The 18,405-nt window shown below is 49.7% G+C and overlaps 1 protein-coding gene across 2 annotated transcripts in view; it reads left to right on the forward strand.

Moving 5' to 3' along the window:
- PPP2R5D (protein phosphatase 2 regulatory subunit B'delta) overlaps nucleotides 1-18,405 on the forward strand; it is a 242,482-nt gene that overhangs the window by 157,303 nt on the left and 66,774 nt on the right. For both annotated transcript variants that reach the window (XM_078647239.1, XM_078647238.1), the window contains exons 9-10: nucleotides 12,244-12,352; nucleotides 18,333-18,386. In XM_078647239.1, the coding sequence (XP_078503365.1) occupies nucleotides 12,244-12,352; nucleotides 18,333-18,386 (163 nt within the window). The remainder of the gene's footprint in view (nucleotides 1-12,243; nucleotides 12,353-18,332; nucleotides 18,387-18,405) is intronic.

The following is an 18,405-nucleotide window of genomic DNA, read 5'->3' on the forward strand; positions in this document are numbered from 1 at the left end:
GAAAAAACCATCTGCAGAAGGATGACTTTAAACCCAGCCAATCCAGCGCTTGCTCCAGCAGCGCATGGTCAGAAATTGTTATTGGATGTATCTTTGTGGTCACTATGGTTGGCTGCAATGTTCTGTTTGTTTGGGAGTATATTTTATGTGTGTATGGGAGAAAAAGATGTAGTCTTTGGTAGTAGGTTTGAATGTTCGCTAGGCATCTAACAGCCCTTACTGTGTCATTTCTTGTTTTGTGAGTTGGGAAAATACGCCCGTTTGTGCCTCCTGGGGGTTAATACTAGCCAGACCTGGGTCCAAAATGAGATTAAAATCTCCCAGAGCATCGATCTTGCTCTCTGCAAAGCCCGCAGTTGGCTAAGGAAGGAGAGGAGAAAAGCAGTCTGATTTGAGTTTGCTGCATAAATCGTGGCTGTAGTGCATTTACGGCTGTGAAGGAGCCCCTTCAACATCGTCTTCCTACCCTCCTTATCAGATTTAACCTCTGTTGGAAATTTGGGAGATGAGTGAAATAACCCGGCCACCCCATTGTGTTTAGAAGTTGCAGTGGATCTGTAAATCGGTGGATAGGATTTGCGTCGTAGTCTGTTTTTCGTTACATTTTAAGCGACTTTCTTGTAGGGCCTCTATCCCAAACCATTGATCTGGAATATATTTCCAAAATGTATCTAGTTTGTGTGGGGAATTGAGGCCTTTAAGATTCCAAGTACCTAGAGCGACCGCCATGGGATCAGTTGGCGTGCGACCAACCTATGCGGTCGGGTTCCCACATCCTGAGAGCACGGCCCTCCAAGATTCCACGTGTAGACCTACCGCCTCTGCCACCACCACCACCCCTCCCCCTCTCACCTCCACCTCTCCCTCATCCCTTCAGCCAGCTCTGAGCATGCGGTCAGAAACAAACCAGAACTTAAAAAGCTCCTCATTGTTAAAACACTTCTCTGTTGACCTGTAGAACTGGAGAATGTGGTCCCGTTACGCAGGTGCACTTACATGTTCACATGTCGGAAGCTATTGAGCACAGGCTCCAGTTGAAATGTTCTTGAGCGTCCCGGACCCCACCCAGGTACCCTCCCCAGGTAGAAGCAGTCTGATCATTTGAGCACATTTGAGTGGTCGCCCACTTGGAAGCAAGTGTCCAGGACAAGCTTATGGGCAGTTGTGTCGATTCCATGAACCTCTAATTCTACTGAGACCCAGATGTACAGTCGGCGTCTAAGATCCATTAAGCTCTGCAATCATTGCCTTATTTCCTGGTACTACGACCTCTACACTTGTTTTTCCATTGACCACCTGCCCTGGCACTTGGTTGGTCTATTTAATTTATTGTGTTCCAATCTCCCCTTGTAGGATAGATTTCTATCTGCAACAGCTCTGCCTGCTCCCTCCAGCTCTGTGACGTGGTATGATTTGTTTTTAAAATGGAAGGCTATGCCAAATGGATATGTCCACTTGTATTTAACATGTTCTTTCTGGAGGTGGTCCGTGACTGGTTTGAGAAGCATTCACCACTCCAGGGTAGAGGGAGCCACATCATGGAGCAGGAGCAGCAGCTTGCCTGAAACGATATTGGCTCTTGTTTGCGGGCCTTCAGGAGGGTCTTCTCCTTAACCTTAAAGGAATGCAACTTGGCCAAAATGTCTCTAGCCTGGGTATTCGCTCCAGACCGCTGTGGTCCCAGTCTGTGGACCCTCTTCAGCTGCACCTCAGGATGGACATCTCTGGAGATATTTGAGAACATGCTTACCCCAAATGCCTCAAGATCGGGGCCCTCCGCCCCCTGCACCATCCAGTGGTCTGTCTCTGTTCCCAGCGTGGCTATCCTCTGTTCGATTCTGATGCTTTTTTTTTCGAAGTCCAAAGTTCTCGCCTCCACAGAGTCCACATCGGCCTGAAGGGAAGGCTAGCCTCTAGTGATGAAGTAAAATCAGTCTTTAGTTCCTCCCTAAGCTTGTTTTTAAATTTTCTAAGTGAGGCCAGGAGGTCTTTACCGAGAGCAGATCCTGAGCAATCGTCACCCTTTTACCACGTCCCTTTTATAGGGAAAGCTTTAGAAATTTCTTGCGAAGCAGCTAATATAACTCATTGAAGAAGACCAGGCTACATGCCTGAATGCAGCGCAGCGATCGCTGTTATAAGTAATGGGCATTGAGTCGTTTAGGTTATGAGGTCTCCTCATTCTTCTTGACCTTGCAGCAGGGTTCGACACTGTCAGTCATGCCTCAGTTCAGGTCAGCCTGGGAAACTGAATCCGTCTCTCCAGACCTATGCTGCCGGCACTCAACTGTGCATGAAGGTTTACTCCTCTGTGGACTTAGTAATCCTCAGACTGAACTTATAGAAAATAGAGCTCCTGACGATTACTGCTGCCCCGTGACCCATAAAATGCAATTTTGGATCAGTCCTGGCTTGATTCTAAAAGTCGACTTCACTGCAATCCATTGTCAAAAACTTGAGCTCATTGGGGCTCGTTCTAGACAAAAAACTGAAACTACAAGTCCATGTTAATCCTTTTACGAGAAGACCTAAAGACCTAATCAGACTTCTTGAGGGAATAGAATACGTTATCCTAACGGAAGACTTTGAGTGCTTCAACCCCTGGTTCTTTGTACTCTGGATTAGACCAGCGCCCAGAGAATCTGTCCTTCGCCTTTAAAAGTAGCCCTTCGTGCCCCTGCTCTGCAGGTCCCAGAAGATGGGTGGCATCACGCCATTCCTCGTCATTCGAGAGGCCAGAAGAGTATTCATGTAATGCAGCGTGAATCTGAATCAGGAGGATTATTTTTCACCAAAAAGCACCGAACACCACCAAGGATGGCAACGCTCACGAATGACGTCGAAGGCAGAGGGCTGTCTGAAAGCACTGAAAAACACCAAAGATGTGAAAGGTCATGTGGGTTGAAGAATGAAATGGGGTAGGAAGCAAACCCCTTTTAGGTTCTGCCCCCGGTGTTACCATAAGTAGGCACAGAACAGCGATGAGAACTGCAGCCTCGGTCTTTCAAAGAACCATCGTTCGAAGGGGTGCACAACGTGCATAGAATTTTCAACCCAAGATCATCCAGATAAGACAGAAGCAGCGGTGAGCCCACTACTCCATGGCCCCGTCCTAGAGAAGACCAGAATCCGACCACGAAGGGGTAGCCAGGTACAGCTGGGTAAGAAGCACAAAATTACATGAGGATCAAGTGAAAAGTAACACTGCAGAGACTCTCGGTGGACGAGCTAAAAATATCCAACTGGAGACGTGCGAAATAGTCATAAACACTCTAATTTTGGAGCCAGAATGCAAACCGTAGCCAAAAGAGCTTCATAGATCGAAGACGGGAGGATAGCACTGGAGGCAAACCCTCTACACAAGCTTCGGCCTCGAAAGAGGATCTAGAGCTTGGAAGGGACAAGACTTCTACAGGAAGAATGGGTTGCCACTGACATAGCAAACAAGGAGTGAAACAGTCCACGCCTAACAGAAGACTCTTGGCATCAAGAAAAAGAAAAGGCGTTTTGGTGCCAAAATAGAAGCCATTATACGTATTAAGAGAGAGTAAGACAACTCTGAAAAAATCAAGATACCTGAACAGGAAAAACAACCAGAGCAGGAGATAGCAGAACTGGAACTGCTGCTTACCTTTGAACCACACGATGAGGCAAAGTAGGAGCTTTTCCTTTTTAAAGAAGAACACTTCCTCAAACAAGAGTCATCACAAAGAAGAGTCGACCAAAAACAAACGTGTCTAGGAAGGCAGGATCATTGCCAGTACCTGCCTCAAATCTGCAGACACTTGCAGGAGGCAGTTATGCGCTGCATGCCAGGCTAAGACGGTCTGGTTGTAAAAAAGGAGCACAGTTAGCCATTATTACCATGTCCTTCACTGGCGACAGTCCTTTTGGGGAGAGGATGGATGAAATGCTACAGCTTATGAAGGAGAACGACACAGCAAAGGCTACGGAGGCCTTACAATACAAGATGCCACAGAGAAAAGGAACAGCAGCAAGGGGAGGCATGCATCCTACCACCACGCAGCTGCCACAAGATCTCCACCACATTGGCACTACAGAAGAGGCTGGCATAGAGGAGCCACCGCCAGAGGGAGCAAACACCTGCCACAAAGTGACTGCACAGAGTCCACCCTTCCACACGAACCACCAGTGGGAGGAAGGATCGGAAGGTTCTGAGAGGAATAGGGAACCAGCCCCTCCGTCAAATGGATCCAAAACATCATGCAACATGGTTATTGCATCGAATTACAAAAATACCTCCCACAATACCACCAAAATGAAAGACGACCAACAAGGCGGAACATTGTTGCTTGCAGAAAGAAGTCAAAGACCTCAGAAGCGAAGCACAATAGAGCTGGTTCCTGTACAGGAAGAACATCAAGGAGTCTACTCGGCCTACGTCTTGGTGCCAAAACCCGGAGGCCCGTCTGAGATCTACGAGCGCTCAACAAATCAATCTAAACATAACCATTCAAGATGACAGCACGACAAGAAGTCCTCGCTCTCACAGTGAAAGGAGCTACATGGCAATGATGGACTTCAAGGTTACAGGCCTACACATACCGATGAATAGATCGCACAGAAAATTCTCAGACTTTTGTTGAACAAGGTACTTTGCCAGTTTAAAGTATTAGCCTAAATTCAGCACCAAGAATATTCCCAAAGTGCTGACAACAGCACACGGCAGGAGAAAGAATGCAGGTATTTCCCCTCCTGGACCATTGGCTACTAAAGGCAGGAACCTTCAGGCAACAGAAAGACAACATCGACCGTCTTAAGGACACTACAGAACCTTGAGCTCTCCCTCAGCGACAAGAAATAACTTAAGAGGGGGAACACAAAGTCTCCTGGATGCATCTTTGAACTTGGACAGGAGCCTTCCCAGACCCCAAAAGAGCCCATGCTGTGTTAAATCAAGCTCGCCTCTAGTAGAAGGGTCGGTGTCGGACGGCGAGGGCAGGGGTGAACATGCTGGGTATGATGCATCCTCCTAGTACCTGAGCCGAGGTTACACTTGAGACCCGTGCAGGAGTGACTGCTGCAACAATGGTCACAAGCAACAGTGAGTTGGGACAATCTAGATGTTGTTACTAGCAGGATATAAAAGGAAATACAGTTGTGGAACTCACATCATCACAGCAGTTAAAACGTTCAAACCAGCAGCTCTCTGTTACCACTACAGCGGATGCTTTCCACAGGGGCTGGGGAGTGCACAAGTTAAACTGAGCACCAGGTGACTCCGTAACCCCATTGAGGCAGGACAGAGAACTCGACAGTCTGTCTAGCCCTGAAAGCCGTCTACAAACACCTGAAGGGAAGATAGTGCTAATTCAGACAGCACAGCAGCAATGTTCTAGCTCAACTAACACGAAGGAACAAGATCTCATGTTATCTAAACTAGCCATTTGAGAACAGTCCAGACCAAACTGCCAAGCCAGGTCCTCCCTGGTCCAGAAACAAGCACCCAAGGACCGGTTTCGGGGTATATCACCATCCATCAGCCAGGCTAGCTTGACTCCAGTGAGTCCCGTGCTCTTCATGCCACTGGAATCAAGCTATCCAGGCTGATGACAGCTGGAAGCCCGAAACCGGTCCTAGGATGCTTGTTTCCAGTCCAGGGAGGACCTGGCCTGGCAGTTCGGGCTGAACTGTTCCCATTGAGTGCAAGGTCATGACTGATTTGCATATGACTGTTGTGAGAAGTCGGCCTGGTATATGATGTTCACTATTCTAGTGAGCACCTTGCACCAGTCGAAACGACCCTTATGGTGGTGGTTGTAAAGCCAACCTTATAGACTAGCTACCCTAGTGGTATCATGGACAAAGCAGTCTTAGGCTAAACTCAAGAGGGCATGTGAAGCCAGCTGTTTTACCATATGCAATCCCTTTAATACCAAGTGAAAGGACATCACACAGGTTATATATTCAAAATATATATGTATGTATTTCTAAATCAATCCCCTGAACTCTTTATGAGCACAGAAGCACAAGTACATAACAAGTAACTCAATATAACATACAATAAGTTGCACAAATATGGATAGGCCCTGGTGGCCCGCTAAACCATATACTAAAATAGTGGTATAAGAACCACGTCATGAACAATTGGAAGGCCTAGGGCCTTGGGAATCGCTGGGTCTACACTGGACTAACATTAGTTAGGGAGCAGGAGGCCCACGGGATGCGTGTGCAGTGTCTAATTGTGCACGCGTGCACACATAGAAGTCAATGGGTGCGTAAAGTTATAAAGTTAAAGAATTAGGAGTCTTCCGACTGGACTAGGAACTAACCACTTGAAACTAGGACACTAAGAGAGTTAATCTTCACAGGAGCCCCGGAGTACTCTCGTTACCTCACCCACAGGAAGCGGGTGCATAGGTCTCAAAGTGTGTCGGGTTTCGTCGTGGAGTTCTATGGAGCCTTGGAGAAAAGATGCTGCAGGCGACCAGGAGAGAAGAGTCCGGTTGGATCCAAGGGCGGATCGAGGATGAAGAGTACCTGAAAGCAGAGGGGACAGAGTCTGGGTCACTAGCCAGTGACCAGGATGGAACCAGGAAGGAACCAGGCGATGTCGGGTTGCAATCAGGTGCTGTCGAAGCTTGTCTCCGCTGCCACGTGGACCAGGAGGTGCCGACTATGACCAGGAACTGGGCACGGACTGTTCCACGAAGGCTCTCGCTGTTGGCGGTGTCGGTTCTCGATTCGGAGTCAACAGACATTGGCAAATGCAACCCACGCAGGAATCGAAGGTGGCTTCTGGGTCAGACCAGCAAGGTCTGATGGGCTGCTCCTTTTCAGGGGAGCAAGGGCCAGTCTGGAGCAACCAGACCAGCGTTGGAAATTCAAGGTTTCGTCGTCACGGAGGCCACTAGCCAACGGGCAAGTGACCGGACAGACGCGCCGAGCAGGAAAATGCAGAAGGGCCCCACGCAGAACTCGTGGAGTATGGAGGGCTGATCTTCAGTGCAGTTGGTGCTCGGGGCTGGGGCTTCTCAATCCCCAATGCACAACTTCGAGGGTGCCTCAGAAGTTGCACGGAAAGCACTTCGCTGGCTTTCCAAGATGGCCGGTCCCACGTCTCGCGTCGCCTCCACGGGTCTCAGCTTTGCTGTGGCTGTGGATCGGGCTGAAGGAAGTCTGGAAGTCCGGGTCTTGTCAGGCTCTGTGTTCGAGCTCCAGCGGGAGCAACAACAAAGCAAACCGTTGAGCGCTTGATTGTGCCTGCTTGCACAGGGTGGTCACTCCTTGACCACAAGGGAGATTCTTCAGTCTTCTACGTCGAGTAGGATGTCGAAGGTCCAGAGTTTCGTATCAGAGTTTCAGTCAGGATAAATCTAAAGTCTTGGGACTCAGCTCCTACCTATATACCAAATCTAGGGGCTGGATTACCCAGGAAGGGAGTGGTTACACCCCTTCCCCTTTGTCCAGTTTCGCACCAGAGCTGGGGCTGGTGTGCCCCAGCACCGGTTTGAACTGGACTATGCGTGGGACACCTTGTGTGCCCCAGGCAGTGTCTCATTTCATTCAGCCCTCCCTGCCCCAATACACGATCTCCTGTCTGGGGTGGTGCTCGCACCTCCCAAGGCAGGAAACCCTTTGTCCAAGCTGCCCTCGCTGGAAGGACTCCCAGCAGCAGGAGGTCAGACTTGTGTCTGTGGCAGCAGCATCCATTTTGTGATGCTGAGGGTCTGGTTAACTTTAACCGGGATTAATGGAAGTAACATGTCTTCTCCCTCTAGAAGGGTGGAATGCTACCCCCGTCGCCAGAACTGGCGGGGGTGGGGGGGTAGTATTCCAAAGCGTATGACACCTTACACGACATGTTTTGATAAAGCCAAACCAGAGTTAGCATTTAACCGCGAGGTTCATAATGCACTTAAGAGTATATGGTATGGCAATATCTTGGAACAGCTATAAGGTCATGGTTCCAAAAGCTGCAGACAGGCTCATGCTAGAGCACCATCTCACACATAACCAAGCACTCTGCCTTCAGGATTGTTAAGGCCTTCCATAGGAGTGACTTATAGGTGTATATATGTCCAGATATAGGGTTAGACATAGGAATACTATATCTAAGCAAGGGGTGATTACACGACCTTGCCCCAGCTGAGTGATCAGCCAGTTGTGTCCGTTTGGATGGCCAGCCAGGGGTGGCAAAAGATATGCTGCAGCCCCTGGTAGGCCTTGGGTGCACCTATGCCCTGGGTACCTATAGTACACTGTACAGGGTCTCATAAGAGTGACGCAAATCCCAAATGGTGATGTACCTAAAGTACATGTTGTGGATTTAGAGAGAGAACAGCAGGCTGTGGGTCTGATTGGCAGGCCCACAGCCACACTAAAGTCGAAAACCAGTGAAGCAAAAAGCAAAAAATGGGGTGACCATAGGATAGCAGACCCTACTCTCCTACAACTGTGTCCAAACTGGAGTGGCGTGGTTACAATGATCTGCAACCGCATCTATGTAGATGTAAGCGTAATGGCAATTTCTAGAAAGTGTGTAACGGGATGATATTTTTAACCTAGAATATATTGAAACCACACCAGGGGGTTTTCCCTTGGTGTCAGTTGGTGCCCTAAGGATTCCTTGGTGGATCCCAAGCGGAACAGTTGGCTAGACCAAGATCTTCCTGGACTCCCGCTCCAGTGCAGACACTGCCAACGCTGCTCTGTGGCGCCATCAACATAGTCACACCCGACTCCAACACAGAGCCGGTGGGGTGTAGTCCGACACTGTTACCAGCAACAACTGAGGACAGCCTCCCCAAGCAGAGCCAGCGTCTTATTTAATGGATAGGTCTGGAGAGAGAGACGTTTGGGAGGGGTCTGTCGACCTTTATGGAGAAGACCCAGGTTAGGAGGACACCTGGTATGAGAACCTGGGTGAGGCCAGTGGGTTAAACACCTCACCTTACTCTGGCCTGGATTCCCCTCCTGTTGCGGCCGTGGAGGAGGGAGCCTCCTTTGCTCTTGAGGCGTGCAGGTCGGCTCTGGTCCTGAACCTTAACCTGCCCTCAGTGCCACTAAAAGCTACGGTGTTGACGGAAGTGCGTCAGCAGGGGGTTCCCCCTCGAACGTTTACTCCCATTTAATAAAACCCTTGTGGACGTCCTACTTTGGGCCTGGTCCAAGCCCTGCACAGGGGCTGCTGTGAATAGGACGATTGCCCACCTCCATCCTGAGGATCCCACTTTTCTTGCCCAGCACCCCACCCCAAGGAGCTTGGTGGTCCAAGCCTCCTCATCCTACGTTCACCCTGGCACGTTCCCTGTCACTTCACTGGATAGGGACTCAAGGACTCTGGATACCTTCGGTAAGGGAATGTCTCGTCCATCAGCGTAGCTGTGCAGTCAGTGAACACCTTGTGCCAATGGGCCGCTATTCACATAATCTTTGGGATTCAGTTGCACTAGATGCTGCCTATAGTCCCGGGGGAGGCCTGACCATACTGGCTCAGGTGGTTGCTGTGAGAAAGTGCTCTATATATACTGGACCAGAATAAGGTACAGTGTGTATAGAGTCCACAAACCCCAGAGGTATAAAAAAGGTTAAAGTCAGGTCTGACCTTACTCTCAAAAGTGGTATCTTGGTCGAGCCGTAAGGCAGTACCAGGGGACAGTGTAAAGCATTTGTTGTACACACTCAGTCAGCAAAAGGTTTCACACACTCAAGGACTGAACTCCAGGCCAATTGTTTTTATATCAACAGATATTGTTGTTCCTGGCTGGCACCAGAGGGCTTGTTGCAGCAGAGCCTCTGCTGATGGGAGTCCCAGGCTTTGAGAGGGTCAAGGCAGGCAGGTCCTCTGGATGTCCCAAGGTGGCTGTCCGCAGGAGTCACCGGGGTTAGGCAGGAGCAGGTTCCAGGATCAACAGGCCGGTAGGGCTGGGGACAAGTCAGTTGTTGTTGTCCTGTTGTGAGCAGCTGCACGGCGGGTCTTCTTCCTCTTGATCTTCTTTCTTCTTTTCTTATCGGGGTGACTGAAGTATGCCAGGGCAGTGGGTTCTGTGGGCATGGCACACAGGGATGTGTGAAATGTCGACTCTTTGTTTGGTTCTGTACTTAGACACTCAGCCTGCAAAGGCAGTGTGTGGGTGCCAGGGTACAGGCCCCTGAGGGTGGCACAATAAGTGCTGCAGCCCTCAGGGGTCTTCTCTGGTCACCATGCCCTGGGTACCTAGGGTACCATTTACTAGCGGCTGATAGGTGGCCAGAGATGCCAATTGGGATTTTGTTTCAACACAGTTTTAGGGAAGGAACACAGGCCCTGGGTACCTGGTTGGCAGGAGCCCAGGGCACACTCAGGCAAAGCACATCAGCAGGCAGAAAAAAGTGGGAGGATACCAATGCAAGAAAGATGGCACTTTCGCACAGTTGCGTATGAGAGAGATGCAGCAAAGTTCTCCATTAGATGTGGACTTGACACGTCCAACTCTGTAGGCAGAGTGATTTAATCATCTGTGCCCTTGAAGTGCCACATCTAGCTGAGAACATCTCTTTTTTCAGAGGATGTCCAGGGTTCCCTCTTAGACATGCAATTTGGGGGCTCTCACCTCATTTTGAGACCAGGTGGACTTAGTGCTCGCGCTCTTCAACGTTAGTACAGCTACGGCCAGTTCCTTGGGGTTGTCTATGGCCCCTCCTCTACCTCAATCCACCTTCCTTCCCTTTCATGACTACAGAAGGGGTCTCTGCTCGCGCCCATACCCTCCCAGCCAACACGGGCAGCAAGCTTCCCAGCCTTTTCGTGGCTGAGGGCATGGGTCTCAGCGACCGCGTGGGACAGCCAGCCTGCGGTCAGTTAAGTCCACCCCCTCCCCCCCGGGGCTACTGCCTTCAAGCCCCTTTAGTCCGCCCTCAGACTATCATGGGCACCCAGTGGGAGGCAGGATGCGCCATCCCTTCCCCCACTGGCAGTCAGTAAAATCAGACCATTGGGTACTACAGATCGTCCAAAGGGGCTACTTCCTCCCCTTTGTGACACCCATTCCACCCTCTTACGACCGACGGAGAGAGGACCATCTCTCCTGGCTATGCCCGCTACTTTCTGGTGCCCAAGAAGGACAGAGGACTCTGTCGTATCTTAGATCTGCACCTCCTCAACCTCTTCTTGAAGGAGAAATTCAAAATGTTCAAGCTCGCTGAAGTGTTGCCTGCCCTAGATACAGGAGACTGAATTGTAGCGTTGGACTTGCGTTATGCTTATTTCCACATTCCCGTCCTGCAGACTCAGACGCTATCTGCGGTTCATGGTGGGACATGAGCACTTTCTGTTCGCTGTGCCTGTTCCTCCCTGAGGCCAAGCCTATTTTAGCTATATGTCTCCCCACTGGCCAAACTGATAAGCTTCTTTGGACTATAGGCCATGTCTTACGCTGATGTCACACATATAATTGTCGATCACTAAAGACACGGAGGTCATTGTGGCTAACTTCAACAACTGCATGAAGGCAGTGGCCACTTGACTGGGTAAGAGCTGTCTGGAACTTAACGGAGACAAGAAGGAGGTCTTGATCTTTGGGAGCCAACTGGCCATGTGGAACAACAACTCATGGCTGAACTGCTGGGCGCACCGCGCCTGAGCGCACAGCTGTGACCTGCTTCTGGATCATTAGGACGCTGCAGAAAGTTGTTCCCTTTATCCCGCTACCAGTGTGCAAACAAGTACCCCTGGTTCTAATCTCTTCCATCTTTGACTAATGTAATGCGCTTTATTTCAACATTAGCAAATGGGCATCTGGCAGAATCTGGAGTCTTAGAGCATGTTTTGTTTCTTGCATCTGTGAAAAAATAAAAAACGATTTGGGGATCATTCCAATCCTGTAAAATGGTTGGTAGGACTTTGTGGGTGATTTTCATGAAATGTACATGTGAGGAAATCTGCTTTTGTATTTTGAATGCCTGGCAGGTGAACAGCACAAGGACCCCCTCGTTGCTGGGGTAACAGCGCTCTTTAGAAATAGCAGTCAACAGTCATGATGCTGAAGTTTCTTGCCTTTAGACACTCCTGTTGTCTCTACATTTCTATTCCACCTGTCGTTCTCACTTTTACACAGTCTTTTCTTGGTTTATGTTGATGTTTTTCTTAGCATGCCTCTCTCGTTTCCTGAGACATTCAAGTTGGCTCTGCACTCTCCACCCTCTCTCCTTCCCCTCGTTTCAGCTCGTATCTTCCTACTTGCATATGTTATCCTTCCCTTTTCGTTCTCTCGAGTAACTCTGAATCTTTTTTCCCTCCAGTATTATCAATGGGTTTGCGTTGCCTCTGAAGGAAGAGCACAAGATGTTCCTCATTCGGGTTTTGTTGCCTTTGCACAAGGTGAAATCGCTCAGTGTTTACCACCCGCAGGTACGTCTCTCCTACAAGCGATCGTGGTGGCCAAGGGAAGGCACGAGAGCTTGTGCGAGGATAGTCTCTTAAATTACCCTTTCATGTTTGTTTGGTTCCTGTCACTGCAAATTAGCACTGCTTCTCTTTTATTTATTAGCTTGTTTTCTTACAATAGTTGTTTCTACTTTTTTATGTTTATTAGATTTTGAAAATTAGAGGAAAATGATAGTCTTTTTTTATATATATATTTGTAAATTTAGTTTTTTGAATTTGTCAATACAGCACTGTACCCTTCACACTTAGGGGTCCACTTTATAAATGTACAGATCCTAATATCGTGAGGAAGCTCAAGGCAAGTAACAGATGCTATCTTTGAAGGTGGTCGGGTGATGAAGGCCGCACGCTTACATGTGAGACCATGGAGAACGCTGGCAGAAATGGTGCCCGTCAAAGGGTTGCCCCGGGTTTGGTGCTCACCTTTAGACTTGCCATGCTAGCTTAACTTGAGTTACAAATCTATAGCTAATCTGAGTGTTCATTGTGGGGCAGTCTTTCATGGTCATAAATATGAATTATCATCCCCGTATTCCAGGCCATGTTTAGGCGGGCGAGACTGTCGTCACGTGGCAGGTTGTGTTGAATTGCCATGTGACAATGGAAGTGGTATTTTGAGTTTCTTCTTATGTTTCTGTACATATTTAACCGTGGCTCCCCAAACCCTATTTATTTTTTGTGTGATTTTATACAGTGCGGACGTGGCCCGGAGGCCTCCGAGCGCTTTGCAAGAGTAGGGTTAACAATTAACGCAGGATGCAACTGAGGAAGAATTAAGGGCAGATAATCCAGAGTAGGTGGGAGATGAGATGTATAAGAGTACATTCCCAAAACTTCAACGCAGGAGTACATTCGAGATGCAACGTAGACAGAAGTAGAAGCGTGTAATCCGGACTATAACGTTGGAATGTTGAGCGCTCCATTGAAGACAATGAGCAGCAGCGCCCTGTATATTATCCGTTACAGACCCGCTGCACTCAGCATTTCAAAGTTATAATAAACAGCCTCTGCCTTTCCAAAAACACATGACGTGGGCAGGGGAAAGCAAAAGGCATAGGCTGTGCACCGGAACCTTCTCCCTCCCTCCTCCCTAGGTCAGACTCTTGAGCATTGGAAGGAGGGAGGGGGAATTCTGCTCAGCTCGCGGGTCTCCCTGACTTGACTGAACTGCAAAAAGCAGTACAGCCAAGCCGGGGAGAACCAGGAGCTGGCTTCAGCCCCGTTTCACAACTCTTGCTGTGAATGTTCAAAAGCTGACAGCTGTGGCCTTGTGGGTGGCTGTTAGCTGTTGAACATTTACAGCAACAGCCGTGAACAAAGGCCTCCCAGAGCCCGAGGGGATTTCAACCTCCTTGGACTCGGCAGCGCCTTTGTTTTTACTAATTAGAACATTCTATCCTCTCAGGGCACAATGTTCTAAAAGCTTTATAGCCAATAGCAGCTGGACTATACCGGCCATTAATGGCCCGCTCCCTTGTTAAAGACCCTCTCCTTCGGCACTGACCTTTAATGCTGGAGCTGGCCTTTAAGGGCATGTATAGCCTGCTACAGCGAGCTGTAAAGCTGAATTAAAACTGTGGAAGGTGTGGAGCTCCATTGAAGACCATGTCTTGTAGTGACGAGAACAATATCTCTGGATACGATCAGGTTCCAAGTAGCTGTTTATTGGAGCGCCCACACAACAGGCAACATCTCTAGCTGAATAGAATCTTCAGCCTGGCTCAAACCATATTACAGAACAACCAATAGAAACGCTTGGAATGTTCTACTCTAGAATTCCATGCTCCCGGGAACTTGCAATACTAAACAATTAATCAATCAATCAATCATGCCATTTGTATAGCGCACTACTCACCCGGAGGGTCTCAAGGCGCTTGGGGGAGGGGGTCCGCTACTGCTCGAACAGCCAGGTCTTGAGTTGTTTCCTGAAGGCGAGATGGTCCTGGGTCAGCCGGAGGTGGATGGGGAGGGAGTTCCAAGTCTTGGCAGCCAGGTAAGAGAAGGATCTTCCTCCGGCGGTGGCTCTTCGGATGCGTGGTACGGCTGCGAGGGCGAGGCTGGTGGACCGTAGCTGGCGGGTGGGCGTGTAGAAGGTCAGGCGGTCGTTGAGGTACTTGGGGCCCAGGTCGTGGAGAGACTAAGTCTACATTACTACACAATGGAGTAGCTCCGGTCTTATAATGGCTGATAAAAGCCTGGAGCTCCCACATTCAAATGTTTGTTTCTCTGTTTCTCCTTTTTCAATTTGGAATATTCTACCCCTAGTGGATGGAATGTTCTAATAGCCTTATTGCCCTTTTGCCTCGGCCTATACCTGTTGGTAAAGGCCGTCACCCATGTTATAGTCCTGAGCGAAAACTTCAGGGCCTTTAACAGCTAATACAGCCCTCAGCGGCAGACTATAAGGCTGTAGTAAATGGGAGAGGAGATGTGCACGAGTACAGTCCCAAACAGTCACCACAAAAATACATTAGCAACACAACCTAGTGGAAAGTGCCTCTTTTTGACATGGTCACTCGCACTTTTTGTCTGATAGTCGATACAGTTTTGACTGTGAGTGCACTGGGTTCCTGCTAACCAGGTTCCTAAATGCCAGATATCTTAAACTAAAATGTGCAGTTGGTTTTTACCCCATTGGCAATACCTGTAGAACTACATGTAAGTTCCTAGTAAATGGAACCCCTGGGACCTTGGGCCAGGAGGCTAAAGAGGGTCCCCAAGGGCTGCAGCATACGTTATGCCACTCTAAGGGACCCCCTCACCAAGCTCATGCAAATCACCCTTGCAGATTTGGTGCAGACAAAGTGAAAACACAAAATGGCATACAGCGTGTGTACCATGCCAGCAGACACTGCATGCAGTATAGGTAAGTCACCCCTACAGCTGGGCTTGCAGCCCTATGGCAGGGTGGACTATACAACATGTGTGGACATGTCTGCATGAGCAGATGTGTCCCCGTGCTGGTCAGTTCAATAACTGCCAGTAGAAGTAATCACGGAAGCTATTTTAAGCATGTGCTGGGCACTGGAGAAGAAGAGTTCCACGGCTACATGATGGCTTCACGGAGACCAGCGATGTTTGGTAGCAAACATCTTGTATAAATAAACCCACACTGTTCCCAGTGATCGATTTATTAATACATGCACCCAGAAGGCACCTTAGAGGTGCCCCCTGAAAACTTAGTAACTACTAGTGTGCTGGTTAAATTGTCCTGACCCGCCTGCCACCAGAGAAGAGTTTCTGACTCCCAACAGTGAGGGTTTCATCTCTCAGGAGGTGGGGAACAAAGCCTGTTCGGGAAAGGGTGTTTAAACCCCCTCCAACAGGATAACCTGTAAATTATTTTTCCAAGGCAGGGGCCTTCAAAGAGCCTGCCGCCTTTGTAATGCAAATCTCCCTCAGAGGGATGCCACCACCCCTGACAAGGGCCCATTCGGCTCCTGGACAGGTGGTAAAATAAGTAGTCAGAGAGGCGTGTTCACCCTCAGGCTAGTTCCACCCCTAAGGTGTGGGCTACCTGATGTTGATACGAAATTTAAGTCTGCCGTAGTTTTGATGGCATAATTAGGAACTCTGAGACAGGGTGGTGCCCACTTCCTACAGGAAGTGGTCATATAGGGGGCAGAGTGACCCCAAGGGTAAGTAGCCCATTGGCTAGTACTAGAAACTCCCCAAATGCTCCTAAATCTAGTATTTAGGGGAGCCCCCGAGACCAGTACAGATCCACCTCCCACAACTTGCACTCCTTCTTCGTCCTCCTCCACACTGAGCCACACCTCAGTGCTGCAGCGGACTTTCTTGATGCTACTAAAGCCCTTGATTCATTGAAGTGACCTTCTAACCGGTCTCCTTGCTCATACAACTAATATTACAATTTCTAGCATTTCATCCATAACTGCAGCTACATCCTTAAGTTTTCTTACGCAGACTTCTCAAATCACCCTGAACTCACACCCTGCATTCCTTTCCATCCACCTCTAAACCTGCGTGCCCTCTGCCATTTGCATTCATTCTAAAATGCTTATTCTCCGTTCAAATATCTCACTTTCAGCCCTCCCATTTCAACTACTCCAGAAACCCTATCGACCACCTTCCATCATCTTGTCTCCATACAGCCCTACCCCTTGTTTCTGCACCTCAGCTCTGTAGAGTTTATGCCTAAATCTTTGTTCATCCCTTCTGGCTTTCTTCCCGTTATGCTTACCACCCACTGTCTCACCTTTGCCTCCAATCCTGTGAAATCACTTCTCATAGACACTTCTAGCCACAGATTCCTCCCCTTTAGAATAATCCGAGGCGCCAGACTGGATCACATAGGTGGTGACGTCGGACTCCATAATGCCCACGTATGTACTAGAACGCTCGCCTCGAGTTACGCTATTGGGGTACGTGAGAGATGCTCCGCCAGCGGGCTAAAGATTGGCTGCACGCCTGCTTTTGCTTGCAAATCTCCACATGTGCTTGGGAGGTCGTAGGACTACATGCACTGCAAATTTGCTTGGGGACACCGTGTACTGTCAGCATCTACTGGGAGCTTATGCAAATGCTCGCCCACCCCTAAGATATTCGCTCTCCTTTGGAGGTGTATCTTGCTGCCTCCCCGATGCCTGGTGGCATGGGAGACTCATAGGCGATGACTGCCCTCTTTGAGTCTGCTAAAGAGAATGGTTCACCCATGTGAGGTGACATGTTGACGTTGCCCACACGCTTGCGAGGGTGGGAGAGGGCGAGCGCTTGCAGGAGAGGGCGAGCGCTTGCAGGAGAGGGCGAGCGCTTGCAGGAGAGGGCGAGCGCTTGCAGGAGAGGGCGAGCGCTTGCAGGAGAGGGCGAGCGCTTGCGGGAGAGGGCGAGCGCTTGCGGGAGAGGGCGAGCGCTTGCGGGAGAGGGCGAGCGCTTGCGGGAGAGGGCGAGCGCGAGCGCTTGCGGGAGAGGGCGAGCGCTTGCGGGAGAGGGCGAGCGCTTGCGGGAGAGGGCGAGCGCTTGCGGGAGAGGGCGAGCGCTTGCGGGAGAGGGCGAGCGCTTGCGGGAGAGGGCGAGCGCTTGCGGGAGAGGGCGAGCGCTTTGGGAGAGGACGAGCGCTTGCGAGAGCGGGAGAGGGCGAGCGCTTGCGAGAGCGGGAGAGGGCGAGCGCTTGCGAGAGCGGGAGAGGGCGAGCGCTTGCGAGAGCGGGAGAGGGCGAACGCTTGCGAGAGCGGGAGAGGGCGAGCGCTTGCGAGAGCGGGAGAGGGCGAGCGCTTGCGAGAGCGGGAGAGGGCGAGCGCTTGCGAGAGCGGGAGAGGGCGAGCGCTTGCGAGAGCGGGCGAGGGCGAGCGCTTGCGAGAGCGGGCGAGCGCTTGCGAGAGCAGGAGAGGGCGAGTACTTGCGGGAGAGTGCGCGAGCGAATTCAATTTTTATGCCCTTAAATAATGTGAAAAGCTGCTGTTTTTATTTTAAAAATTTGGTTGAATAAGATTTATGCATTGTATGTCACGAGTGGATACATTTCATTTATTTTGTTTGGTGAAAGTTTGAACCAAGCGAATGGCTTGTTTTTGAAGTATTTGTCCTGTCCCTTTCACCACAGTCCTTGAAATGTCAAACTTCAATGTCTGCAGCGTGACCACATGAGTGTAGATTAATGGGACTTGTGGATGGGTGTGTGTGGTCATGCGTGTCTGTGTGTATGTAAAATTGTGTTCTTCCTCTATTCTGGATGTTTACCTGCACCAGTGTCTGGCTCGGTCACCTTCGCAGGGCCTTCAAAATGTATTCAAGTCCTCAAAGTTCGAGTATATTTATATCTGAAGGTTCAAGTTACTTTTGTAGATTGTGTTCAGAAATTGATCTCAATAAGTAAAATCGTATGTGCAGGCTGCATTTGATTTGTGCTGCTAGCGTTGTAGCTGCATGTGGTGAGTTCTTTTATGCTGCCAGTGTGATTCAATGCCTCCTCTTCTGTCTTTAGCTGGCCTACTGTGTTGTACAGTTCTTGGAGAAGGACAGCGGCCTGACCGAGCCGGTGAGTACGTGCTTGAACC

Source organism: Lissotriton helveticus, chromosome 6 (assembly GCF_964261635.1).
Source record: "Lissotriton helveticus chromosome 6, aLisHel1.1, whole genome shotgun sequence".
In the NCBI taxonomy this organism is placed as follows: domain Eukaryota; kingdom Metazoa; phylum Chordata; class Amphibia; order Caudata; family Salamandridae; genus Lissotriton; species Lissotriton helveticus.